Source organism: Crinia signifera, chromosome 4 (genome assembly GCF_055691185.1).
Source record: "Crinia signifera chromosome 4, ASM5569118v1, whole genome shotgun sequence".
NCBI classification, from domain to species: domain Eukaryota; kingdom Metazoa; phylum Chordata; class Amphibia; order Anura; family Myobatrachidae; genus Crinia; species Crinia signifera.
Window position 1 is genome coordinate 223349526 of NC_139220.1, and position 27070 is coordinate 223376595.

Below are 27070 nucleotides of genomic sequence, written 5' to 3' on the forward strand. Positions count from 1 at the left end.
GACACTGTATTGTAATTTTGTGATTTAAGTCCTCTTTTCCCATTGGTCCCCCCCCCCCCCTTTTATTCCCTCTTTTCTTTTTACTGTACTTGTTTGTAAGCTATAAAACATCAATAAAAATTCAATTTTGAAAAAACAAAGATCATATTTCTTGTGGTAAATTTATTTACTTTCCTCCATTGTCTGTCCTTGCAATATTTCATTGTGATCAGTAATTTCACTGAACGTTGATATATGGATCATCAAGTGCTGGCATATCTTGTTGTACAAGGTGCTGAGGGGTAGATGTATGAAGCAGTGATAAGGGAGAATCCACATCCAATAAATTGTGATGATCATTCTCCTTCAATTACTTTTATTTTCACATTCATCTGTAGGTTACCTTTGTGTATGCATCTTTGGGTTCATCTTAAGGTGCATACACACTTATAGATTTGGGCAACGATTCAATGTCTTTAACAATTTCTTCTGAACTTCTGCACAAACGATTTGGTGTCAAATGATGAATGATTGAGCAAACGATTACACCTGCATGATTGATCTTTCACGATAGTGGAGGGAGAGTGAGCCAGTCAATCAGCCTTACCAAATCGTTCCTCGTGCATACACATGAAACGATTGGTACACATCGCCAACGATTGGTCGCTGATCTTTCTGCATGCAGGAAAGATCAGCGACCTCTAACCACGACCAGCGGGTACGCGCATTGTCCGATATATCATTCATACACACAGAGCGAATGGTCGTTTCAATCTATCGTGAACGCCCAGATCTTTAGCCAAATCTATCCGTGTCATCCAGTTCAGTTTTTCTAGGTACTTAGTTCATTGTGAAAGTAGCATAATTCTGTTCTGACGTCACATGATTAATGCAGGGCTCGACAAATTTCTATAAAATCTAGGAGCCAGGATGGAAATGTAGGAGCCAGATATACTAATAACAGGGACAGTGCGCGCCGAAGCTGTGCACCCAAAAAAATAAATTGCACATGCCATAATGTCCATTACATTACATGTACACGCCATAATGTCCATTACATTACATGTACACGCCATAATGTCCATTACATTACATGTACACGCCATAATGTCCATTACATTACATGTACACACGCCATAATGCCCATTACATTACATTTAGGGATGCCAATCCCGGGGCATTTTTTCAATCCCGGGATTCAGGATTGAAAAATGCCCAATCCCGGGATTCCCGGGATCCCGGGATTGGCTTCCTTTATACAAAAACCCGGCCCGGCTGCCCTAATATTTACTTACAGTTGCGGTGCGGCCGGGCGGGTGGGCTATGGAGCTGGGGGTTTAGGCAGTAAAATACAGCCTGGGTGGGTTGGCGGGCGTCTGGCGCTGGTATGGGGTTCCGAGAAGAGGCGATGCCAGGCAAGCAGGCAGCCTGGGTTGGTGGGCGGTATCATGGAGGCGGCAGGAGATCAGCGTGGCCGCGGTGCACACAAGGATGAGGCTGCTGTTGGGCGGGCGTCCTGCGCTGGTATGGGGGTCCGGTAAGAGGTGATGGCAGACAGGCAGCCTGGGTGGGCGGTATCATGAAGGCGGCAGGAGGTCAGCGCGGCCGCGGTGCACGCAGGATGCGGCTGCTGTTATGTGGCCTGCGCAGCGTGACCTCTGACGTCGTCACGCTGCGCAGGCCACACTGCCCGGGACGGGAGAAGCCGGGCAGCGTCTGAGCACTAGCTCAGACGCTGCCCGGCAGTCTAATCCCGAAATCCCGGGATTGGAAACTCCAATCCCGGGATTGAAATCCCGGCATTTTAGGGGCCAAATCCCGGGATCCCGCCGATCCCGATCCCGGGATTGGCCACCCTAATTACATTACATGTACACACGCCATAATGCCCATTACATTACATGTACACACGCCATAATGCCCATTACATCTATACATGCCATAATGCCCATTACATATAACACATGTCGTAATGTCCATTACACATTTATACCAAACATCCTAATGCTCATTACACAATATGCCACACACTGTAATGCCTATTACGTATAATACCATATGCCGTAATTACATATTATGCCACATAAGTTCCGCTTACCTACATGCTCATTAATATGGGTTTACTGCTTGATGCCATGGGTTAACATGCTCTGCCTGGGGTAAATTCTTGTTGCTATGGGTGCCACTGTGGGAGCCCCCTGGCCTCGCCTTCCCTGGGGCAGGCCTGTAGTAGGCTGTAGTTAAGGCCAGAGGTGTGCTATTGAAGTGGTCAGGTCTCTCCCTCCAGCCCACGGGGCTTCAGCTGAGCAGCTGCTGGTCACCAGGGAAAGGAAGTCTCCCTGCTCCAACAGCAGCTGGGGGTTAGTGGTAGCAGCAGCCGGGTACATGGTGGCTTCGCAGTGGAAGGAGGAGCTGGACCTGCTGCGACTCTGTGTGTGGGTAACCGGGCTGCTGAGGCTGTGTGCACTGGAGGCCAGGATGCTACCTGCTGGGGCTGTGTGCGGGGGTGGCCGCCTGCTGGGGCTTGTAGTGTTCACTGTAGGATTTTTTCTTAGGGCAGGGTTCTAATCACCAAGCAGGACACTTTTTTTTTTTAAATTGGGAGGGCATTTGAACTGGCAAGACATTTACAATCCCCCCCCCCCCCCCCCCCGGAGTGCCATAGAAAAAATGCCCCCAGTAGTGCCACAGATATAATGCCCCCAGTAATGCCATGCCTCCAATAGTGATACAGACAAAATGCCCACGGCAGTACCATAGATAATTGCCCCCCAGTAGTGCCATAGATAAATGCCCCCCAGTAGTGCCATAGATAAATGCCCCAGCAAGCCATGCGGCCAGTAGTTCCACAGATATAATGCCCTCAGTAGTGTCAGATGTAATGCCCCCCAGCAGTGCCATGGATGTAATGCCCCCCAGCAGTGCCATGTATATAACGCCCAAATAATACTCACTGCCCTGTCAGGCCTCTTCTTATATGAGGGGAGAAGCAGAGCTTAAGCTTCTCCCTCCAATGGACCCCGACTGCCATTTAAAATATGGTGCCAGCCCATAAGCCGGCTGTGCATCCTCTGCGACCCAGAATGCTCGGAAGGGGCACCCTACGGCCAGCCAGAGCCGATGCCTGTCCAGCCTTAGTGAGCCACTCTCAGCAGAGGTGATCAGCGGCATGTCAGCACAGCAGGGAGCACCTGTAAGCTCTAACAGTCGCTGTTAACCATGCTGACACACCACCTCTCCCTCTGCTGAGAGCGGCTGTCAGCAATTCCTCCACTGCGCTGAAACACCGCTGAGGTCTCTGTTGAACAGAGGCGGCGTGTCAGCTGTCCGTGGAGGGCACATTAGAAACTTAAAAACCAGGCCCGGCGAACACTAGACTTGTGTGCGGGCCATGCGGGACTGCTGCGGTGGGCTGTGTATGGGGAAGGCCGGGCTGCCACGACCAGATTCTGCTTCCTCCATAAAAAAAAATCTGGTCACCAGGAAGCAGAATCTGGCCGCCATGGCGACCTGGCGCCCGGGATTTGTCGAGCCCTGGATTAATGTAAGTGCTAAATGAGGCTAAACGATTCTTTAATTCTTTCTCCACTCAATGGAATGTCTTAATCTTTATAATGTCTTTACTCTCTCACATGTTGAATTCAAGATTCACCCTGGTCCAGAGATAAACCTCTCCTAGGCCTGGATTAATCCCGCGTCAGTGATATGTGTTTATATTCCCATGATTTTTCCTCAGAATTTCTCCTTATTCGTGTATATTCAGTGGTTTGTTTCTCCCAAAAAATAAGATTAAGGGCCAGATGTATCAAGTTTCAAAAGTGATAAAATGGAGAGTGATAAACAGCCAGCCAATCCACTCCTATCTGTTATTTTTCAAACCCAGCCAGTGACATGACAGGTAGGTGCTGGTTGTTTATCACTCTCCGTTTTATCACTTTTTGAAGCTTGATACATCTGGCCCTTGAGAACCCCCATAGTGCATTACCAATATATAATATTTTGTACCTGGAAACAACCCAAATAAGTGTAACTGCATACTAGAAGGTGGCCTCTCCTAGGCCTAGCTTGATCACATTCTTTTTAGAGCAGAAACAGGCAAAAACTCCATCCTTATTCCTTTGCCATCTTGCTATTGGGTAGATTTCAAGGGCTGACCTGTTTGTTACCAAACTGTGATAAGCAGAAAGAAGCAGCTACTCTGCAAGGCCCACACACAGGGAGGCACACACAGAGCTAAGGCCCTTATTCAGATCGGCACGGTACGGCCCGCGTGCGGCCGTACCGCCGATGTTTGTGGTCTGCACATGCGCAGAGGTCATTCTGCGCATGTGCAGCCCCCTTCGCCGCAGACGGATTTCGTCCGCCGCAAAGGGGGCGTATAGGGGCGTGAGGGGCTTCAGCCCCTCATTTCCCTATGTGTACGCCCCGCGTTTCATGGGCGTTCCCATGAAAACGCGGGGCGTATGCATGGTAATGAGGGCATGACGCCCTCATTACCATGACATGGGGGCGGAAAGCTGACGTCGCCGGATGTCAGCTTTCAGCCCCCTTACAAGCTCCCACACGGACGATTGTCCGTGTGGTCTGAGCTTGCGGGAGCTGCCGCGGCGTGCGGGCCTGCCTTCGATGGTCGTCGACCATCGAAGGCAGGGGGCAGCTCCCACCATGGTGGAGGCGTAGCCTCCACCATTTTTGTGCGGATCGCCAGCCGTCCGTGTACGGACGGCCGTGGCGATCCGTCCGGTGGGCGGCCCTTGGTTTGTGCGGTCGGAGCCCCGTGTGCGGCTCTGACCGCACCAACCAGAATAAGGGCCTAAGTGTGGAAGTAAAGTGACTTCCACATTGCACTTCATGAGATTTTGTTTTTCTCCTGTTCACAACGTCCTATTTCTCAGAAGTATGAGAGAATTGGTTTGGGCTGGAGGGTTTTTTGTTTCTTTTCTTCTCCCTGGCTGCCTCTATATGGCGTCCAATTGAACAATTCCATTGTTTCTCCATTTAAGGCACACATGCATCTGGGAAAACGCATTTCAACTTGCAGCTTCCATAGATGTAAGCTGAAATGTGTGAATACAGGGCGGATTGGGTTCTGAAACAGTATTTTGAGAAGGTTAACTGGGATTTTAGATGGGGTTAGGGGGTTAGGCACTTTGTGTGGGTAAACTTGGTACTCACAGGCATACGAGTGCGGCCAACGGGGGCAGGGGTTGATTAATTTAATCACTCTAATGGGTAACTAGAAAAAATTGAATGAGCCCCTTGGGTGTCCTTAACTCATGAGTTCAATTTTCATCTTTTGTTATGCAATATTCCTTTTAGCTTTTTGGATTTTAAAGCATTTTCATTGGATTTGCTAGAGATATGAAACAGTCTGTTTGAGACCGAAACACGTTAGAGGAAAAGTATCGACAGCCATTCTTGATATCAGCAGTAAGATAACCTACACCTGGATTTTGACTATATGTTTTTATTAATTTTTTTTGTTTGTTTTTTAATTTATAAACAAGTTTTTCCTCTTATGTCTCATTGTGAGAGATATTTTTGTCTGGACTGATACTGGATATGTATTTTATGGAACCCCTTATGGATTCGACATTGATGGCCGCCGGGACCCGCCATTGAACAGGAGGGACTGTGGATATGGCTGAAATGCAGTGCGAGGAAAGGGAGGGGGGATGCTGTATAGAGCAGCATGTAACTGCCTTCGATCTGGAAGATCAAAGCAGAAATAGACTTGCCAGGCAAGTCTATTTCTGCTTTCGATCCTGGGGCTGCGCATCAGGATCGAATTTGCATCTGAGACAGTTTACCCACTTTGATTCAGGGACATTTTCGATCTCGATTCGATTCTGCTGCTATACGCAATATCACATAAAAAATTACCCTGAATCGAAGAGTGTGCACAGGACTTGATTTTTGGGATACTAATTTTTTTTTTTTTTTTTTTTTAAACCACGTGCTGATTTTGGGGTTCTTTCACTGGAAGACCCAAGTGAGTCTAACACTTGAAATCAAGAAAATAAACCTTGATGTGATTTGTAAAGCCTGGACCGATTGTGAGTTGGGTATGTTGATAAAATATTAATCTTTATGATGCATTTCACACTCCACTGAAAGATACCTATATATGTTTTCAATATATAATTACCATTGTGAGTTTGGGTGCGCTGACCAACATCATCACGATTTGAATGTTAAAACCACACCTACATAGACAAACTTTTGTACTTGGACTTCGAATTTAAAGATACCTAGATATGTTTAAATCTCCATATACATGTGTGAGGAGAGTTTTTCTTCCCCTCCCCCTTCACACCAATAATTAAATATTCACTTTTTAATACACACCATTTTTTATCACACAAAACCATTTAACAAGGGTATACATACAGTCCTACACATTTTCGTATAATTTTTGTTTTCACATATCTAAAAATCTATCGAGGGGATTCGCTTGACCTCTGACAGAAAACACGCCCTTGAAAGAAAAGGAGGCGGTTACCCTCACTTTGAAAAGCTGGAATAAAGATACCTTGATAGGAGTTAAAAAAACGCAGAATTTCAGATATTTTGCACATCTCTCACAATGTTGGAACTCAAAGGCTTAATACACCGGTTTTTCTTATTAACACTGAAATACAATCGCACGCACCCATTTATACTGGCATCAAGAAAATCATGCAGGCTCCTCAAGTCTGAAAATGACTAGATAGATAGATAGACAGACTGATGACCCGGCACTGTGTTAAATAGTCTTGCTTGGTCCGGTGCCCCCACTTCCAAACAGGACAGTATAGCATATAGCAGCGTGCGGCACTCTGGACACTTCTTCCGAAAATAAACGAGTGCCGCACGCTGCTATATATATTATATACACACATATATACATTCATTTATTTATTTTTGGGCCGAAATATACTTCAATGGATTTTTTCTGAATATATGGAGACAGTATTTTTTTGTTCATGAGTGAAGCTGCAGTCACATGCTAGTAACAAAAGAAATATTTAATCTTCAAGGCTTTTTTCTGGTTAGTGAAATCTTCATATGTTATTTCTGAATAGAGAAGGAATGGCATAGCTTTATGTTGTTATAACGCAGAATATGCATACAAAGGAGGACTCCTATTGCAAAGGCATTTTAGGAGAGTTGTTACATAGGAGATAAAGGAGCAAGTATTTGAGTGTGGGGGAATATACTATATCTATCAAATATCATCTGTGATGGGAGTGTCACTCTTGCCACCTTGTCAGGATACTTGCCAGAGGCTAGTACTGAAATCACTAGGTTGTTGACAATTTTTACTACTATCCTTTGCATGTCCAATTCTGGCTCTTTCATTACCAACTGAAATTGCTTATTGTATACTGTTGGATGGCGTGTGTGACTTTGCAGTGTCTCTTTAAAGAATCGAGGCAGATTAGCCAGCTTATATTAGATCAAGACTGTCATTTAGCTATCAGGAGTGCTGTAGTAGTATGCTTGGCTCAGTAGGGCAACTGAGGACAGACTAGTGTTCTAGCATCTCTGATATGCAGAGACAGGCTTCATCATTTCAACTGGTTATCTTTTAACCCTAAACACATATACCCGTATATACTCGAGCATAAGTCAACCTGAATATAAGCCGAGGCACCTAATTTTAACACAAAAAATGGGAAAACTTATTGACTCAATTATAAGCCTAGGGTGTGAAATGCAGCACCAACTGGTAAATTTCCCCATATAATAATACCAGGACACCACTGGCTGGCTCCCCCGGCAGAGGCCACCACTGGCTGGCTCCCCCGGCAGAGGCCACCACTGGCTGGCTCCCCCGGCAGAGGCCACCACTGGCTGGCTCCCCCGGCAGAGGCCACCACTGGCTGGCTCCCCCGGCAGAGGCCACCACTGGACATCACAGTCTATGCCAGTTTTTCAACTGCTGTACAACTGCCCACTAGTGTGCTATGAGCTGCTGTCTCGCCAGAAGCTCCAGTGTGGAGCTTCTGTAGCATGGAGTGATGCGGGATACTGATAGGGATCTAACAAAGGAACAACTGCAGTAAATAAAGGGAACCCTCCTATCTCACTGCAGTGTAAGCAGATATTACAGTGTGCCAGAAGTTGGAGCAGAAACTGCTTCCCTGCATGCACTCCTGCTTTTTGTGGTCTGAGCTGAAGCTAAATTTGCCGCTACCTGGTGGTAACAATGGGGACAGCCAGCAATGTGAGAAGCCACATGTGATGGAACAGGTGGAGGCTCTGTGTACTCATGCTGGCCCGTATTGTGCATGTCTGGTTCTGTCACAGGGTTAGCCCCATACACTGTGACTTCTCAGAGGGGAGAAGTCACATGCTAGGCCCCTTGAACAGCCTGGGAGCTTCCCAGGCGGAAGGATCACATCCGATATATTGTATGCAATATCATACCCCGCTCCCGGAAGGCTATCCAAGTCTCAGGTCGGATATGCAACAGATCCAATCTCCAATCCAACGCACATTGGAACATGCATCGGATCAAACACATTCAATTTGGCAAATTCTCACCCGACTTCTCCAACTATCTGTCGGAATCAGGTGAGAAGTGTCCAGCTTTAGAGATTAGGGTGCCCCTAGTCATAACTGTAATGGATGTTCCCCACCAACCAATATTATTATTTCCATTATTTTGTTCTAATCCCTAATTTGCCAATTGTCAGGTTAATATAATATTAATATGGTTATAATAAAACAAGTCGTGAGCTATGACCTTTTGTTTATTATTTTTATGTATACATATTTATGAAGTAGAATAGTTTACAGGGGTAGTCCTAAGCATGTCCTACCTGCGCAGTCCATTCACAATCATGCATGGTATTGTAGAATGGAGCATTTTTGTAGTTATTGGTTCATTTTTTGAGCAATTAAACAAGTGTCCAAATGGTACCCCTATGCATGGGCACGATGGACACTTGTCTGCTGCCGCTGTGCTGCATTTTGGGCTTTAGGCACAGGTGCCAGAAAACTCTTGCTCTCTGTGTTTCTCATAAGTGTATAATGGTACACCTATAGTAATGTGCAGCTTCTTTGGCAAGTATGGACCACTGTTCTGGATCACTCCTGTACGTGTGTTAATATTCACTAGTGTTATTGCCTTAAAGTGCCAATGGGCTGTATTGGTCTTATAGTCCTTCAATAAAACTGGCAGCTTTGCTACGTGATCCAGGGTCAATGATCGCAAATACATGCTATAAAAGTGCATTTTACCCAAAATAGGGAGTCCGAGACTCCGCTTTAAAAAAAAAAAAAAATTAGCAGGTCCCTGGGACAAGGAGCAGCCATTGGCAACTGGGGACAAGGGATAACCGGGGACAGGGAGCTGTAGACAAGGGAAGGAGAAGCAACAGCCAGAGGCTAGGGACCAGAAAATGAGCAGCTGCTCCTGGGGAAAAGGGGAAGCCGGTGCTGGTGAGAACAAGACCAACCTCCTCTACCCACTCTCTCCTCTTCCCCTCTTGCCTTACCCCCCCCCCCCCTTGTATAACCCCCTTCACTTTACCCTCTTTCTTGCCTCACCCCCTCCATCTCTAACCCCTTTCTCTCTCTGGGCCAGATGTATCAAGCTCCAAAAAGTGATAAAATGGAGAGTGATAAACAGCCAGCCAATCGGCTCCTACCTGTCATGTCATAGGCTGGGTTTGAAAAATGTCAGGCAGAAGCTTATTGGCTGATTATTTATTACTCTCCACTTTATCACTTTTTGAAGCTTTATATATCCGGCCCTCTCTCCCATTCTGCTCACTATTGCACATCCTTCTTTCTATATCTGGCACCATCTCTCTCATGCCTTCTTCTTTCTCTAATTCACAGTTTGTCCATGAATCTCTCACACTCCTTCGTTCTCTCTCTCACACTCCTTCGTTCTCTCTCTCTCTCTCTCTCTCTCTCTCTCTCTCATCTCTGACTTTCTCGTTCAACCCTCTTTGTGGGGAGCAGAATGCTCAAAAGCATAAACTTTATTACGTATGGGGTCCCCGGGACCCACACATTTGTTCACTGAGTGCGATCAATAATGATGATTTTACAGTATCTGAGAGTTCTTGTAAGTATCTCTGCATTCACATGTTCAATGTCATTATTACATGCTGGCTGATAGTCTGAGTAAAATCTATACTGTATGTACGCCTGTTGCTGCTGACTTGCAAAGACTAGTGCAGGAGGCCCCTCCCCTGCAGTGCCCCACCTAAAGCTCCCTGGCAAGCGATCCTCATGATGCTTAGCCTGGAGGCATTACTTACACAATGGTGAAAACTGCGAGACTCCGGTGTCGTCCATATTGCAAGGCATAGCATGTGCCGAAAGGTATTTTTGTACTACAGGGCATCTGGTTTTGTTCAAATCACACTCTACAGTATGTAAGGAATCCCAAGTGATAGCACAGTGTATTAAGGTCAAATTGCATAGCAATGAGGTTCAAATAGCATAGCACACATTGTATAGCTCAAATCGCACCTAACACACCTCACTGTCTGTGGACACCATAAGTTTTTAATCTATTTTCTTTTTTTTTGCTATAAGAAACCTCAATTAATTATTTGTGTAAGTGACTGTGGGGTGAATTTATGAAGCTTGGAGAAGTGTTATCTATCCCCATAAAGAACGTTATGAGCAAGGTGATAATGGTTCAGCCAATCAGCTACAATATGTAAATTGACAGGTAAGAGCTGATTGGCTGAACCATTATCACCTTGCTCATAACGTTCTTTATGGGGATAGATAACACTTCTCCAAGCTTCATAAATTCACCCCTGTATTTTGTCTGTTTCTCCAAACAGATTATGCAACATTCCACTGGATCTTACCTGCAGTGATTTAGAAAATGTCTTGTACTTGACGCGCCCATGTTATTAGCACAAAAATGTAGCTTGGCCATAACTGGTTCACACGGATTACAGATATCTTGTCATTACATACCATATGCATGCAAATAGTGAAATATGGATACTTAATTCAGTATAATTAATGGAGATAGCTGTTCATTGGTGCAGATCTCCATAATCTTGGAGTACCTTAACTAATTGTTGTTTTAGTTGGTATATTGTCTTGCACTGAAACTATGAATATTACAAAGGTTTGGGTTACACCTTGCCTAATGACCTTCATACATGGGCCAAATAGTCCTACTTGCCTACTCTCTCGGCTCCAGCGGGATCTCAATCCACTTTTTGGGGTATTCCCCCGCATCTCCGGAAGAGTAAACCATATCTTCTGCATTCTTTGGTTACTATGGAGGGGGCGGGGCCTAGTGATGTGATTCTATGCAAATAGCATCATTTTATTACCCCCTCCTATGCAAATGTGGTCCATCGCTGCAGGTTACTGGAGAGGAAAAATGTAAATATACGTACGTCTGCAAATACAGGTTTAGTATCCCTCATCAAAAATGCTTTGGACCAGAAGAATTTGGAATAACTGATTATTCAGTATTTTGGAACATTTTTATATTTGAATGAGGCATCTTGCCATTAATGTTGTATCACATCATATATATATATATATATATATATATATATATATATATATATATATATATATATATATATATATATATATATATATATATATATATATATATATATATATATATATATATATATATATATATATATATATATACATATATACATACAAAGTCTTTTTAGAAAAAACAGCACTCAATTTAAACGGAAAAAAAAAGTTGGTTGGTGCAGGGTCCAGAAAGTATTTTAAATAGCACTTACCCAGCCTAGGTGAATAGGACAGGAAAAGACCAGCACTCGAGGTTTTAGAAGAAAAAAATTGAGACTGGTTGGATTCCAAGTCGAAACGGCTGTTGGGTCAGCCATAATGTACATGTACTAACATGCTTTATTCCGAATACAATTTTTTTTCTTCTAAAACCTCGAGTGCTGGTCTTTTCCTGTCCTATTCACCTAGGCTGGGTAAGTGCTATTTTATATTTCTTATATTCATATCAACGATTTCAATTTAAAATTTACATTTAAAACCAATATGTCCACTATTGACTATTTGGATCTCGAACTTGAAGGCTCTCCTGGAGAAGAAATTAAAACTCGTACCTTCTTTAAGAAGGTCGATGCAAATAGTTTTATCCCAGCTACCAGCTGCCATCTTCCTTCCTGGAAAAACAGCGTTCCATACGCCCAGTTCCTTAGAATAAAGAGGAACTGCAGTGAAGATAGCGAATTCTGGTCCCAATCCCAAATCTTAGCAAACAGATTCATCGAAAGGGGATATAAGTCAAACCACATCGAAGAGGCCAGACAAAAAGCCTTTGTACAAGTAAGAGATAACCTTCTGACTAAACAAGTGAGACCGGCTAAAGAATTCAAGAGCCGCCCCTTTGTGACACAATTTAATTGTGAAAACCATGAAATAAAAAAGATTTTAGAGAGACACTGGTCAACCCTCTTGCGAGATCCGATTTTAGGCCAGCACCTCCCTCCTAAACCCAATCTGGTGTATCGCCGGGCCAATAACCTAAAATCTATACTTGCCCCCAGCAGATTAAAACCCACTACATCTGTAGTTTCTAAAACCACCCATTTCTTGAATAAAAAACCAGGTACTACCCCGTGCAATAGATGCATTTGTTGTCCTTTTTTTGACAAAATACAGTTCAAACACACTCTGGAGAACGGTAAAGAGTACAGAATCCAAGAAGCAGTGACGTGCAATTCTGACCATGTGGTCTACAAAATCACCTGCAGCTGTAATCTCCATTACGTCGGCAAAACAATTAGACAAGCAAAACTCAGAATCCAGGAGCACATGAGAAACATCAAGAACAAAGTAAGAGTACACAGTCTCCCCAGACACTATCAGGAGAAGCACAACTCTGAGGTCACAAAAGAAAATTTCAAGTTCACGATCTTGGAAAGAGTCCCTGTTAACCCTAGAGGGGGTAATAGGGGTCAAGATCTCATCAAAAAAGAAAGTTTTTGGATCTATACCCTGAATACCCTTTTCCCTAGAGGACTAAATGAAGGGGTAGATATTGTAGCTTTTATTTAGCTCACATCCCCGAACTTTTTCTGGTGTTTTTCTCTCTACTTTTTTTCAGCACTAATTACGATACTCTTTTACAAATGTATCTGTTTATATGCTGTCCCACTCTAATAAAAAATAGGTAGATCTCGATGTAAATGGAACAATGACTATAAATGTACATGTCTACACTGACCGATTTGTGATCCCTAGCCCTATCTCTATATATTATATTATTTTATCACTTTTTGTTACTTTAAGTAACTTTTTTCAGATTATTTACTTATTTGTTTTTGATAGGACCTTACCCACAACTAGTCACCTTTATAGAGGTACACATAGCATAAATTACACATATACACGTGTCATCCATTATATTTGTTAGGATGTTAGCAGTATATAGTATAAGTATTATTAGCATTATTAGTTTTTTAATAGTGCAATTGTCAATATAATTTGCACTATCCACTTATATGGCACATTTATTGGCATAATTATATCATTGGCCCCTATTTCACTATTAAATTATTTGACTTTAGTGGTTAGTATATGAAGTCTGTCCACCGTTATTAGCGCGATTACACTCACAGTAGATATAGGAAAATTGCGATATTACACATCATATTATATACAGATTATTGTATCCAAGATGGCGCCCATTTGGAACGCACGTAGATGTGCGCTGCGCTCCTTAGACTGTGGTGCACGTAGGTAACGTCGGCTCAGCTGCAGCATTAGCCCTCTGACAACAGAGGAGGAGTCCTGACGTAGATGCTAGCCAATATGGCGCCCGTTTGGAACGCACGACGGAGACGCCGTGCGTTCCACAGTTCAATTAGCTTATTTTAACTAAACTGGTCTGTGGAAGTTAGCGTTATTTAGCCTATTCACATTATATACACTGTTGCATTTAGCACCCCCAGCCTAATACTTGTTCAGCGAGAGCTTACACGCTTTTTCAACACACAGTAGTTTTGGAAACAGGAAGTGGTCATACTTCCAGTGCTCCATAAATAGCAGCTTCTCACATAGGAGCTCATTCTGCATTTGGATCCCATGCTGCACACTTCCGGTTTTACTACTAAAGTAAGTTTTTACTTAAGGCATTTAGACTTTGGGTCATTGTTCCATATCAGTTCATGGTTTGTAAAATATTGTTTTGTATTCATTCAAGGGTTCTGAAGTGTCTTAGGAACCATACCTGAATTTTGTATGAACGGCTGATGTAGGTCTCAGACCACTTTATTGCTTCATTTGAGCTCATTTTTGTGACACTGTAAGTTTAAATATGTATTGTTTATTTACCACCTAGTTAAAGGTGTTGGTGAAGGTTAAAGTCAGAGATGACCATTGGAATATCTATATTTCATCCTATAGATATGTCCACTACCAACTAAGGCACATTACTGAAATATACCTGACCATTGCGTGAACGACCGATCCAGGTCCTATACCTCACAGATGTATTAGCAGCTTCCCTGTGGTATTGATGTAAGTTTTTATATCTCCACTGGAGACCATCAAGCTAGAGGTGCTGGTTAAGGAGTACATTGGGCATTATACTATTAATATTTACATTCCTTTCTATAGTAACGCTCACCACCCACTCTGGTCTCGCATTGAGTCTCATTCCCCTATATGCTGGACACTGTATGTGATCCTCTAATCTGCGAAAGGTACTAACAGACTATTGATTTGATTAGGCGACTGCACACGATGGGTGATTCTCCACCTGGGACTGGTCCTCTGTTTCTCTGTACCAACCATGCGATGTTATCAATGGTATAAAGGCTCTCCTGCCTGCTATCTATTATCCTAAAAGCACACTAATGCTTATCAATAAATCTTTCTTCTCCGCTGTCCTCCACTCCTCATCATATTTGTCATCCATGATTTGTTTCTTGTTTTTATATTTTTTATGTTCATATGAATGAACTTTACTATTTGTATTATTCACAGTGTTTTTTACGCCTTGCTGACTTATTGTTCGCTAAGCCCCTGATGAAGTCAATTTATTGACGAAACGCGTTGGGCCTACTACATCATCTGTACCAGTAACAGATTTGCTGTACCTTTTAAATGTGAAGTCTTTGTAAAGACTAAGAAATAAATGTATAACTTTTAATCTGTTGAGTTATTTATAAGCGCACTCTAAATCTATTCTCTATCTCTATTTGCCTGTTCTGACCCGGCTAACAGGGGTCAATTAGAGTTGCTGCTCTCACTACTATCTTGGGCGCGGTTGGGGAACCATTCTTTGTGATATATATATATATATATATATATATATGTTTGTGTGTGCTTAAAAACATGAGACAAAGTTTGTGAACTATCTTAGGCACTGAATTTGAATGCTAAGCAATCATTTTCTTGCACATATTTAGTACCTGTTACATATCATGTCCTCCAGTGGGTTTTTAGCAAAAAAAAAAAAAAGAAAATTTTGGAGACCATGATTTTTGGAATATTTGATAGTCAACCTGTAATTATATATGAACTTGTCGCTCAAATTTAAAATACATTTTTTTTTTGGTGATAACATACCATGTTGGCTATAGCTATAAAACCTTCATCTGTTAATTAATATTTAAAAAAAAAATTGTACCTTATCTTTTTGTGCTTTCTTTAATTGTGTTCTGTGGTGTGCTTACTCTGCGCAAAATAGCTTACATGTATTCATGACTCATTCCACTAAAACTCATTGAGGGGTATTCCATGCCGCAGCGAGCGGCCGGCGAGGGGGTTAAACAGCGAGGATTGCTGAAAACCAGCGATCCTCGCTGTTTAACCCCCGCGCCGGCCGCTCGCTCTATTCAACGTACTGGGGAAATCCTCGCCGTCACAGGACGGCGAGAATTCCCCAAAACAGCGAGACCCGCGGCTGCTGCAGAAAACTCGCAGTTTTTAGCCGCGGGTTTCGCTGATTCTGGAGCTGTATCCGCCAATTCCCCCTCGCTCAAAAAACGGAGCGAGGGGGAATTGGCGGATGCGGAGGCTGTGTTAAATGCTGTCAGGGTGAGTGGTGACAGCGAGCAGGAAGCCCTGCTCGCTGTCACCACTCGCAAACAGCATTGAATACCTGACATGGCTGACATGACTGCCCCAAACATCTATAGCCAGAGCTGGAAATAAAGAAAAGGAGTGAGTTTGTGTGCTCCTTTTCCTTTGTAGCTAATTCTTCCTCAATCCGGATATGATTTCCCCATACATTTAAAGCTTCGTTTCACCCCTTTCCATCAATGCTAAAGTTATTTTATGGTAACAAGTTTTATAGTCTTCAAATTTCCAAATCCCATTGAGACACTGGTCTGGATTCAGTTAACTGCTGTAACACTAGTGATAACCTCATGGTTTTATGCCAGAGGCTAGTCCATTTCTCGTATGGTAAATTTTCCGCTGACATTTATTAACCAGTGGGATCTGAAATATAGAAATTATCCTAAACTATAGATTAACATGTTTGCAGAACCTGGGAAAAATGCATTTAGCACCTTATTCTGGTCCAGAACCTAAACCAAATTTGGCGTTTAAACTTGCTTCAATAAAAATCAGAAGTCGTGGCCATCGAAAAGATGACCTAGGAAAACCTTTTCTATCACAACATGCCACATGTTTTCCGTATATAATTATTGTGAGCCGCAGATACAGGCTTGCGGGCCCTCAACATGGTGGGAATACCAGACTCCGGAACACCCTGACATCTTGGGATCTCTGCCTTAACAGCCACGCTGTTAAATGCAGACGGGCTAAGTCGCTGTGGATGAACAGCCCTTGCTGGAGAAGATCTGGGAGACCTGGTAGAGCCACGGCTCTTGCACTTACAGTTAAAGCAGGTCAGAAATCCGGGCTCAATTTGGCCAGTGGGGAGCTAGTGGCATAACCATGGCGGACTCCAACTTGATCCTCTTGGGAACGTTCGGCAGTATATAGATAGAAAGATATATATATATATATATATATATATATATATATATATATATGTATATGTATGTGTGTGTGTATATATATATATATGTATATGTATATATATATATATATATATATATATATATATATATATATATATATATATATATATATATATATATATATATATATATATATATATATATATATAGAGTAACTGCTCATTCCTTTTATTCAATTTACTGTATTCTAATATTATATCTCCTCATTGTACAGTGCTGTGGATTATGGTAGTGCTTCATAATTTCAAAATGTTTTGGCGAAGTTTAATAATCGGTGAAAATATCAGTTTTTACATACATTTTGTATTTAGGAATCTGATACCTCTCTGCAAACCAAAGGCATTTTTTTGTTAGAAAACCTGCATTTTGTTTCTGGTTTTGTGCTTGAATTTATTTAAGCTATAGATTTATTCTGTTTTTCTTAGGAAAGTTCACGTGTTCTTCGAGTGAAAGTTATAGCAGGGTTTGGCCTGGCAAAAAGAGATCTATTAGGAGCAAGGTGAGTTACTATACTACTAAATTATATATATATATTTTTTGTTCTCCATTTTATTAGGCTTATTTATGGATTGCTTGGTGTGGCTTGTATTATGTAAGACAATACATATATTAAAATGTCAATATTATGAGGCACAGCTGCTATTCCCATGTGATTGCTTAATCAACATACTGCCTGATATTTAATATGTGGCATTAATAAAAACCGAACAAAGCAAAGCACAGCAAATTGTGTCATTCTCCTTACTTCTCAATACTGCATTTGTGCCAGTAAGATGTATATATGTGCGGACCACATTGACGTGATTCATTGCAAATAGTGTAATCTCAGCAGTCTGAGCAGTTCTTTGAAAATGTCCCACCAGAATATTATCCAGCCAGTAGTGTTCTGTGGTTTGAAACATACCATTTATTAAAGGGATGGTACTCTTTACCTAGTACGGCGCCCACGATTTTGATCGTGGGCATCGCAGGTAAAAAAATCGCGGGCATTGAATGCACTAAAAATCGGGTGCGACCGACGCGATGCCCGCGATTTCCCATAGGGATCAATATTAAATTTCTCAATTGACCCGATTTTACTGATCAATGCCTCAATTGACCCAATTTTTCCATAGGAAACAATGTTAAATGGCCCACAGAGGCCAAATAGGCACCCTAAAGTGTGAAATGGCCCCCACAATTGTTAACGCCACCCCACGATCAACGTCAACCCGAAGCGTGGCGAGCGCAGCGGCACGCGTCCTACGACCTTTTCATACCCCCACTATCCACGTCGGCGTGGAGTTGAGAATAGAATAGTGTGGCGAGCGCAGCGAGCCACCGAGCCCGAAGCGCGGCGAGCGGACGCGGATACCTTCACAGGTAAACGCGTCCCTTCGCGGGCTTCACAGGTATCCGCGTCCCCTCGCGGGGCTCGCTGCGCTCGCCACGCTTCGGGCTCGGTGGCTCGCTGCGCTCGCCACACTATTCTATTCTCAACTCCACACCGACGTGGATAGTGGGGGTATGAAAAGGTCATATGACGCGTACCGCCGCCCCTCGTGGGCTCGCCACGCTTCGGGTTCACGTTGATCGTGGGGTGGCGTTAACAATTGTGGGGGCCATTTCACACTTTACGGTGCCTATTTGGCCTCTGTGGGCCATTTAACATTGTTTCCTATGGAAAAATCGTGTCAATTGAGGCATTGAACAGAAAAATCGGGTCAATTGAGAAATTTAACATTGGTCCCTATGGGAAATCGCGGGCATCGCGTCGGCCGCGTCGCACCCGATTTTTTAGTGCACTCAATGCCCGCGATGGGCTCCGTGCTAGGTAAAGAGTACCAAAGGGATTAAGTCATGTAACGGAGTACCACCGCAATATTGAAAAAGTTTGATAATGCACAAGTTAATATTTATTAACTTTATATAGCACCAGCATATTCTATTTCAAATAGTAATATACGGATGTACGGATGGTGTAATGATTTGCATCACAGAACTGAGGTCATGGGTTTGATTCCCACCATGGCCCCAACTGTGCAGAGTTTATATATTCTCCCCATACTTGCGTGGGTGTCCTTCAGGTACTCCGGTTTCCTCCCACAATCCAAAAATATTAGTTAGATTAATTGGCTCCCAACAAATTAACCCTAGAGTGTCTGTGTGTGCGTGTACATGTACATGTGGTAGGGAATATAGATTGTAAGCTCCACTGGGGCAGGGACTGATGTGCATGTGTGTGCGCTATATAAAAAACTGTTAATAATAAAAATATAAAAAGACTGGGTAATAATACATGCAGTGAGGTAAGAGGGTACTGCTTACAATCTATAAGGAAATGGTTATTGATACACAAGGAATTGTGCTATATATTGCATATAGGTAGAGCCACGACAGAGGTTGGCCTGGGGTTAGTGGGGCATGTGTATGATGAAAGAGCATGTATGTTATGTATGAACTGTATACTGTGTCAGACTTTATTAATGTCTATGGTAACTGCACCTAAAAAAGTGAGAAGTGTATTTTATGTGCATTCTACATTGAGAGGTAAAGGGATTTCAGAAGGCTCATTGTGCAAACCCCCCTCCCCCCCCCAAAAAAAAATATGTATGTATGTATGTAGGAAATCCGCACACAATTTAAATGTTCGTCCAGATTGTGCTCACTCCAAGGCACATAACCGCAGCATATTATTTTTGAAGGAGGGCAACCACCATTTTGCAGATAAAAACTTACAGCTTTATTTAATCCATTAAAATATTGAAACTGGTCAACGTTTTGGTCTGCATCTCAGACCTTTTTCAAGACAGCAGGCCAAATAGACATGAGATCCTTCTCCACCAGCGACCTAGTTTAGACTGGCCCTTAAGCAGACATTTATACCCCCACTCACAGGAAGTAGACATAATGAACCAATCACGGGATAGAAACTCCCAAAAATTACTAAATACAACATTCAATTGATCCCTCATAATATCAACACATAGCCATGCCGCCACAGAAGCTAGCAGACTCCTTGTCATGTAATAACCAACTGTACATAGGGAGAAAAACATATATAGAACCGGCGTGCGTTCCAACCCTGTGGAACGCACCGCCACCTTGTTTCCGTCCATAGGTCTTCGAGAAACCTGTGTTTTGAATTAGGAGACCTGTGAGTAGGAGTATAAATGTCTGCTTAAGGGCCAGTAAACAAGGTCTCTGGTGGAGAAGGATCTCATGTCTATTTGGCCTGCTATCTGAAAAAAGGTCTAAAATGCAGACCGAAACGTTGACCAAATTCAATATTTTAATGGATTAAATAAAGCTGTAACTTTTTATCTGCAAAATGGTGAGTGCCCTCCTTCAAATATAAAATAATTTTCCTGAAGGCGGGTCATTAAAGGGTATGTACTTTAACTGGTAACTGTTCAAACACTAATAATTATCATTGTGCTATATGTTTCCAACACATCTCTTGTGTTTTTCCAGTGATCCTTATGTGAAGGTGACGCTATATGATCCAGCAAATGGCGTAATAACCAGCATCCAAACAAAAACTGTGAAAAAGGTATATTCGCTTTATAACAATATGTCTGTCGTCTTTATATTTAGGAATATATAAATATCACTGCTATCATTTAAATAGTAAACTGAATATGAAAAACTTAAGGGCTGGGAAAGGGGAGGGAATTGTTACATATGCATCAGAGAATACGACTTGTACAGCAGAGCACATATAAACGATTTAGGAAATAAGCTCTTATTGGACATTTATTAACCAAAATAAATCTTCCTATGCAACCACAAATCAGTGTTTTGAAAATCAGGGAAATTATGAGAGTATAGTTGTTTTTCTAAGGTGTTAATATATGGGCCACACTTTTTGTAGAACACCAATACTCCTTTTTTTCCAAATTAGTGTATTGTCTGTTATAGAATAGGAATTTCAACATCATATTCTTGACCTCTCCCAGAAGAGGAGCCCAAGACGATATCCAGTGTTTCGGGAGAACTTTTGGTACTGCTTTCCTAGCACGGCGCCCACGATCTAGATTGTATGTGTGGGGCTGATATCTCAAGCATCTTATTTGTTTGTGCGGCATAAGATGCATGAGATGATGCAATCGACGCGATGGAAGAGATAGACGAGATTTTTACATTGCAAGCATCTCATGCATCTTATGTGTTTTGTGCGGCATGAGATGATGCAATCGACGCGATCAACGAGATTTTTACATTGGAATCAATGTGAAATGGACCCTGAGACCCAATGTTACATTTATTCCAATGTAAAAAGCCCCCAAAACCCCAATTTTAATTGCTACCCCCCCCCCCCCCCCTCATGGGTGAAATGGCCCCCCCATTGTTAACGCCACCCCACTATTGACGCCAACCCGAAGCGTGGCGAGCCCGCGTGGTGAGCGGACGCGTAATATATGTGAAGTAGTCCGCGTCCCCTCGCGGGGCACGCTGCGCTCGCCACACTATATAAAGTCAACTCCACGCCAACGTGTATAGTGGGGGTATGAAAAGGTCGGAGGACGCGTACCGCCGCCCTTCGCGGGCTCGCTGCGCTCGCCACGCTTCGGGTTGGCGTTGATAGTGCTGGTGGCTTTAACAATGGTTATTGGGGGCTCACGATTTTTTATCTCATGCATCTCTTGCATCTTATGGATGCATAAGATCCATGAGATGCATAAGATGAGATCCATACGATTAAAAAATCGTTTCAATTGTATTGATTGTATGCCTTAAGTAAGGCATACAATCAGTGAGACGGGCGCCGTGCTAGGAAAGCAGTACCGAACTTTTTTCGCTACTGTAACCAGGACTGTGAGTGTTGGCATCGGTTTTACATCTAAACCATTCTCTAACCACACCTTGAAATTTGCAAACAGAAAAGAAATAGTGTCACTCTAAATTGACCTTTGCACCAGAGGAAGAATTTATGAAGTTAACCAATTTAGACCAAGATTTTTTTTTACTTTTCCACAATCCCACCATTGATGTAAATATGTCGCTGATAAAGACTTAGGCCAGTATTCAATGCTCCCGATTCACCGTTTTTACAGCGACTCGGGCTGTTTTAACTCCTTGCAGTGAATTTTTTTCTCTGAAAATATGATTCACCCTATTCAATGTTTACTGTTCGCCGAAAGCAAACCGTGAATGCCGGCCAGTTCTCCGTTTAATGCTCGCTGCAATTCACTGGTGTATTTCAATGGGGTTTTCACAGGGATTCGCTGAGAGTGTATTCAATGCTAGGATGGCGAATTGCTTTCTCCCTGATTTTTGCCATGATTCACCATTTTGCATTCGACATCTTTTGAAGGTGAACTGGAAAGTGATCTTTTAAAATAAAGGGGTTTCTGTGAAGGGGCATGCTATTTTTATTCATGTGCTTGAAGCATATTAATATATATTTAATTATTATTATTATTTTTTACACTTTCACCAGCAGGGGACTGGGAGCCGTTCATTAGATATTCATATATTCACTTCACTCTGGTCCCGGCTTGTTACGTGCAGGACCAGAGGAGTGGCTCCCTACCCCTGTCCTGTGCCAGCATTCCCAGGGGGCAGCCTCGGCTGCCTGTGCCCTGGGAGCCCTCCCCCACAAATTCTGGGGCTTACATCTCCCTGCCTGCCTCCGTCCCCCGGCTCGCAGGGGTTAAAATTCGCCAGCAGGGGCAGAGAGCCCCTGCTGCATTGAATAGGGTGACAGGGAGGGCTGGCAGCTAATGCTGTAGCCCTCCTGAACCCTGCGAATATGCAGTGAATCCTAAACGGGATTTGCTGCACATGGAGAACACAAACATTGAATACTCCCCTTAAACTTGGGTCAAAACCCTACTTCTCTCACTATGAAATGTTTGCACTGAGAGTGTTAGAAGTAGGTGTGATGAATTACTTTAATATGAACATCTTACGTAGAAACATAGAATTTGATGGCAGATAAGAACAACAAGCCAGGCTGAAACAGGGTTACCCCATAAAGAAATATTGTTGATTATGTCAGGGTTACGTTTGAATTTCTTGTTAATGGCTTGCCAAGCACAGTAAGTGTCCCAAAATAAGGGGTTTTGTAAGGCTTGATTCAGGAGCTCATTTTTAGGACTGTGGAGAAAAGGTAGATTTAGAGCATTATCTAAGGCCGATATTTAATAGTTCTCCTTACATAACAGCCAATCAGAAATGTCCCGTAAAACACTGCATGAGTATACAATAAAAATTCAGGGAGACACAAACCTCCATTTTCTTTCGGCTAATTTGTAGCCATTTTGAGTAGCCGAGCAAAACTGATCATCTTAAGGGGCCTACACACAGGGAGATGCTAGCTCACTCAGAACGCTTCAGCAAGATCGCTCAGCACACAACATTTTAGCCATACCTCAGGAGGAGCCCTTCCCCTCTTATAGAAGAGGGATCCTGGTCTCTCGGTGACCTATCTGCAGAGACAGGGAATGATGTATCAGGGCCTGTGTATAGAGGCCTTTGCTGTGATCCACACTGCTGGCTACACCTGAGGTGCGGAAGGTAAGCAGCCTTTCTTCCTGCCTTTGTATACCCCAACTCTTAGCCCCCAGCCACAGCTTTGCAAGCAGGGATGTGGCTGGGACGGCTGGTTCTCTGGCTTTTACTGAGGTCCACTTGCGCTCGTCCTGGTGCCCGGAAGCTCCAGGACTCTGCTGCCAGACAGGCCGCGGTGTCAGCGGCCGGCCTCCAACTGGGGTGGAGTATCGTGTGCATGTTTCCTACAGTGAGGATGAGATGCAGAAGCTCTAATTAGCTGAGAGGGCTCTGTTTTAGCTGTCAGATGGGATGGGGGGGGGGGAGGGGACAGACTGCACAGCGGTCTGGTAGCAGCACTGGCAATAATGTACCAGTGCTGATAGACTTATTAGTGCATGGAATCCGCCATGTTTTTCATACTGTGAGCGGAGCTGGGGCAGCGGTGAAGTGGAGGGGTGGAGCTTTCTGTGCAAAATTCAATTTTTAACCATACCTCCCAACATGACCCTCTCCAGGAGGGACAGAATGCTCTGGTCCTGGACTTCCCTCTTAAACTGATTACCATCACCCGTTTTAAACAGGTTAATTGTAAAGAAAGGTGTTTTAACACAGGTGATGGCAAGCATTAAGAGGGAAGTCCAGGAACAGATTAATGTGTCCCTCCTGGAGAGGGTCATGTTGGGAGGTATGTTTAACTTTGATTTTAAAACCAACAATACAATGTATAATTGTAAATTAACAATTTGCCAGAAGCAGAGAACTACTAGAAATAATATATATGATACCACCCTGTATATATATATATATATATATCATTAAATCATAAATATAAAAATATTTGGCTTTATTGTTTCAGACCTTGAATCCAAAATGGAACGAGGAAATATTACTCAGAGTAAGTAATGATTTTGGATATTGCAAATATAAATATAAAAAGCAACACGCACAGATTTTGTTTATTGCTACAAAGCAAAGGAGGGCTATCTACAACAAGATGAACAGTTTAGTCAAAATTCCATATGGGAGGATCCTACAAATTAAAAATAATAATAATAATAATAATAATAATAATAATAATTAAAAAAAAAAAATATATATATATATATATATATATATATATTCAGGCACATCTATAAAACACTGCCATCTGCTGTCAGAGAGTGAAATTACATCTTTCTCACACATGCACAAACACAGCGGCAGAGTGAAACTACATCTCTTCCTCGCTCACACATGCACAAACACAGATGGATTTACATAACTAGCTTTCAAAGCTTTTGCTTCCAGCACACATACTAGTAAGTTACTATGTCAGTGAATGTTACCAAACAAGTGACAAAAGGGTAATACTTTACTAAACATAAGAACATGAGCATGTTATTAAACGAGACTCTCTTAAAATATTGAAACAGTGGGGCAATAAATTAAAATACAAGGCATTTAACATAGAGAAATGGAGATGGTATTAATTGCTAAAAAAATACAATAGTAAAAAAGACTATTGTATTACACAATATTGAATAAATGCAGGTGCATAAGAGTACAGGTCTTAGCCTGAACTCCATCGGCAAAGCGTTCAGGAATATAGGTAAAAAACCCCATAAAAGTTCAAATAGAAATATTCCAGTCATGTAGATACATGCAGCTATAAACACCACCTTTTAATGTAAATATAAAATACAAATTTTTGTACTTATATGTTAGTTGGGCGTCCACTAAGCTATTTGCTTAGTTTTCCGAATGTGGGGTTTTCAACATTGACCCTAGTAGAGGTTATGGTGGGGTATGCAATCTGGGATCACTGCTGTCGATCCTCGCCGACAGCCGTAATCCTGGCCCGTTTGCGGTCAGATCGATAACATAATGACAGACGGGATTCAATGTCCCGTCTGCCGATGGGTGCAAAGGGGGCGTGGCCATGGATTGTCGATCTCCGGGGCGGATAAAGTCAATCCACGGCTGTTATCGGCAGAACGGGCCCGACAGCTTCTGAAGTTAGGCCCGTTCTGCCGTGATCCCACATCAATGCTGTTGTTAATGACGGCATTGAATAGGGAGCCGCCGCTATTTCCCACGTCGGAAATAGCGACGGCACATTGCATATCCCCCAGAGTTCGCTTCTATTCACTGCACCCAGAGTCCCAAAAATGTAGTCACAGGTGCAAAAACTTTCTCCTACAACATTGTATGCTTGTCTAGCCTGCTATGTAATGTATTATTTATGCTCCTTTTTTCCCCCACCTCCAGGTGTATCCACAAAAGCACAGACTTTTATTTGAAGTATTTGATGAAAACCGTTTGGTATGTATTTTTAGAACATTGGGGTTAGGCTAACTTAGTGGTTTTTAAACTGTGTGCCGTGGCTCCCTGGGGTGCCTCGGGACAATTGCAGGGGTTGGTTGTCCTGGACAAAACTAGCTGTGGTCACTCCAAATCAAAAAATGTGTAAAAACAGAAGCACATCCTGACCTTTACCACATAGCTGAACCTAAGGATCACATATAAACACAATCTACTTCATTTTAGATTATAATTCTGATACTATGGGGTAACGTGATTCAAAAAAGATTGGGAACCCCTGGGTTGACTGGGAAATTTTTAGAAAGCTTTCTCCATTACAATAGTAAGAGCGGTATCCATTAACCTGTGGTTAGTGATGGCGGGTAATTGCTTTGTCTGAATTTTGTTTTACATGTCTGTCAGTAAAAACACACTGCAAAAAATTGTTGTTTTTGTATATCCAGTAAAATAATAAAATATATATCTGTGAAAAATCACAAAAATATAATGTTTTGTAATGTTTGCTAAATTTTGAGACTGTGATATATTTTGCAATGTTTGATCCTTTGTGGTTTCATTTGGCCAGTGGTGAAATTGTATTTTCCCATGTCCTTATATAATACTAGAGTGGCCTTAAAAATTAATTCTCTTTGAAAAAGTCAGCCGGTAAGTGGATAAAATGCATTGTGTTACCTTATACTGGTGTGCCATATTGGTTTTCCACTGTCTGGTACCTGTGAGTGACATTTCTGTCATAAAAAGTCTCTCTAGCTGTGTACATATGGGGGCGGTATATTGCTCAGCAAATCTGGTCGCTGATGAAAGGGAGCCTCTGCCGGGGGAGCCGCAGAGGGAATCAGCTGGTGCGATAAGGGGACTAAAAACGGGAGCGCCCACCCGGCGATTTATCGCCAGTGCACACTCCAATCGCTGGCAATATGGTCACTCGGCGATTATACGCCCGTGTGTGCGCACCTTAAATCTAATCTATGATGTCGTGGTCACAGCTAAGTGATGCATCATGGCCTTAAGTGGAGTGGAGCATGAAAGATGCATTATCACTTACTATAGCATTTCCATAACTCTGCAGTGCTCTTATTATATTCTCTTATTTAACTTGAACTGCACTTGATTCAGTCATTAGATATTCTATTAAAGTGTAGAATTGAATTTATTAAAATAGCTGTTTTTATGTGTGCATGCTGAAAAAGCTTTTACTGTTTTTAGAAAGGAGGAAAAATTCTCTAGTAAAGTATTTTGTAGTTGTGGTTTAGGTATTAAACCTATATCATTTTTTTGTCTCTTGACTACTTAAATATGCCATATTGGTGTTTATTTAAATTATATTATTTTTCTAG

At 42.5% G+C, this 27070-nt stretch overlaps 1 protein-coding gene across 4 annotated transcripts in view; it reads left to right on the forward strand.

The window, feature by feature from the left end:
• NEDD4 (NEDD4 E3 ubiquitin protein ligase) overlaps positions 1 to 27070 on the forward strand; it is a 149725-nt gene that overhangs the window by 19813 nt on the left and 102842 nt on the right. For all 4 annotated transcript variants that reach the window (XM_083183861.1, XM_083183863.1, XM_083183860.1 and 1 more), the window contains exons 2-5: positions 17381 to 17454; positions 20409 to 20487; positions 24289 to 24327; positions 25680 to 25733. In XM_083183861.1, the coding sequence (XP_083039987.1) occupies positions 17381 to 17454; positions 20409 to 20487; positions 24289 to 24327; positions 25680 to 25733 (246 nt within the window). The remainder of the gene's footprint in view (positions 1 to 17380; positions 17455 to 20408; positions 20488 to 24288; positions 24328 to 25679; positions 25734 to 27070) is intronic.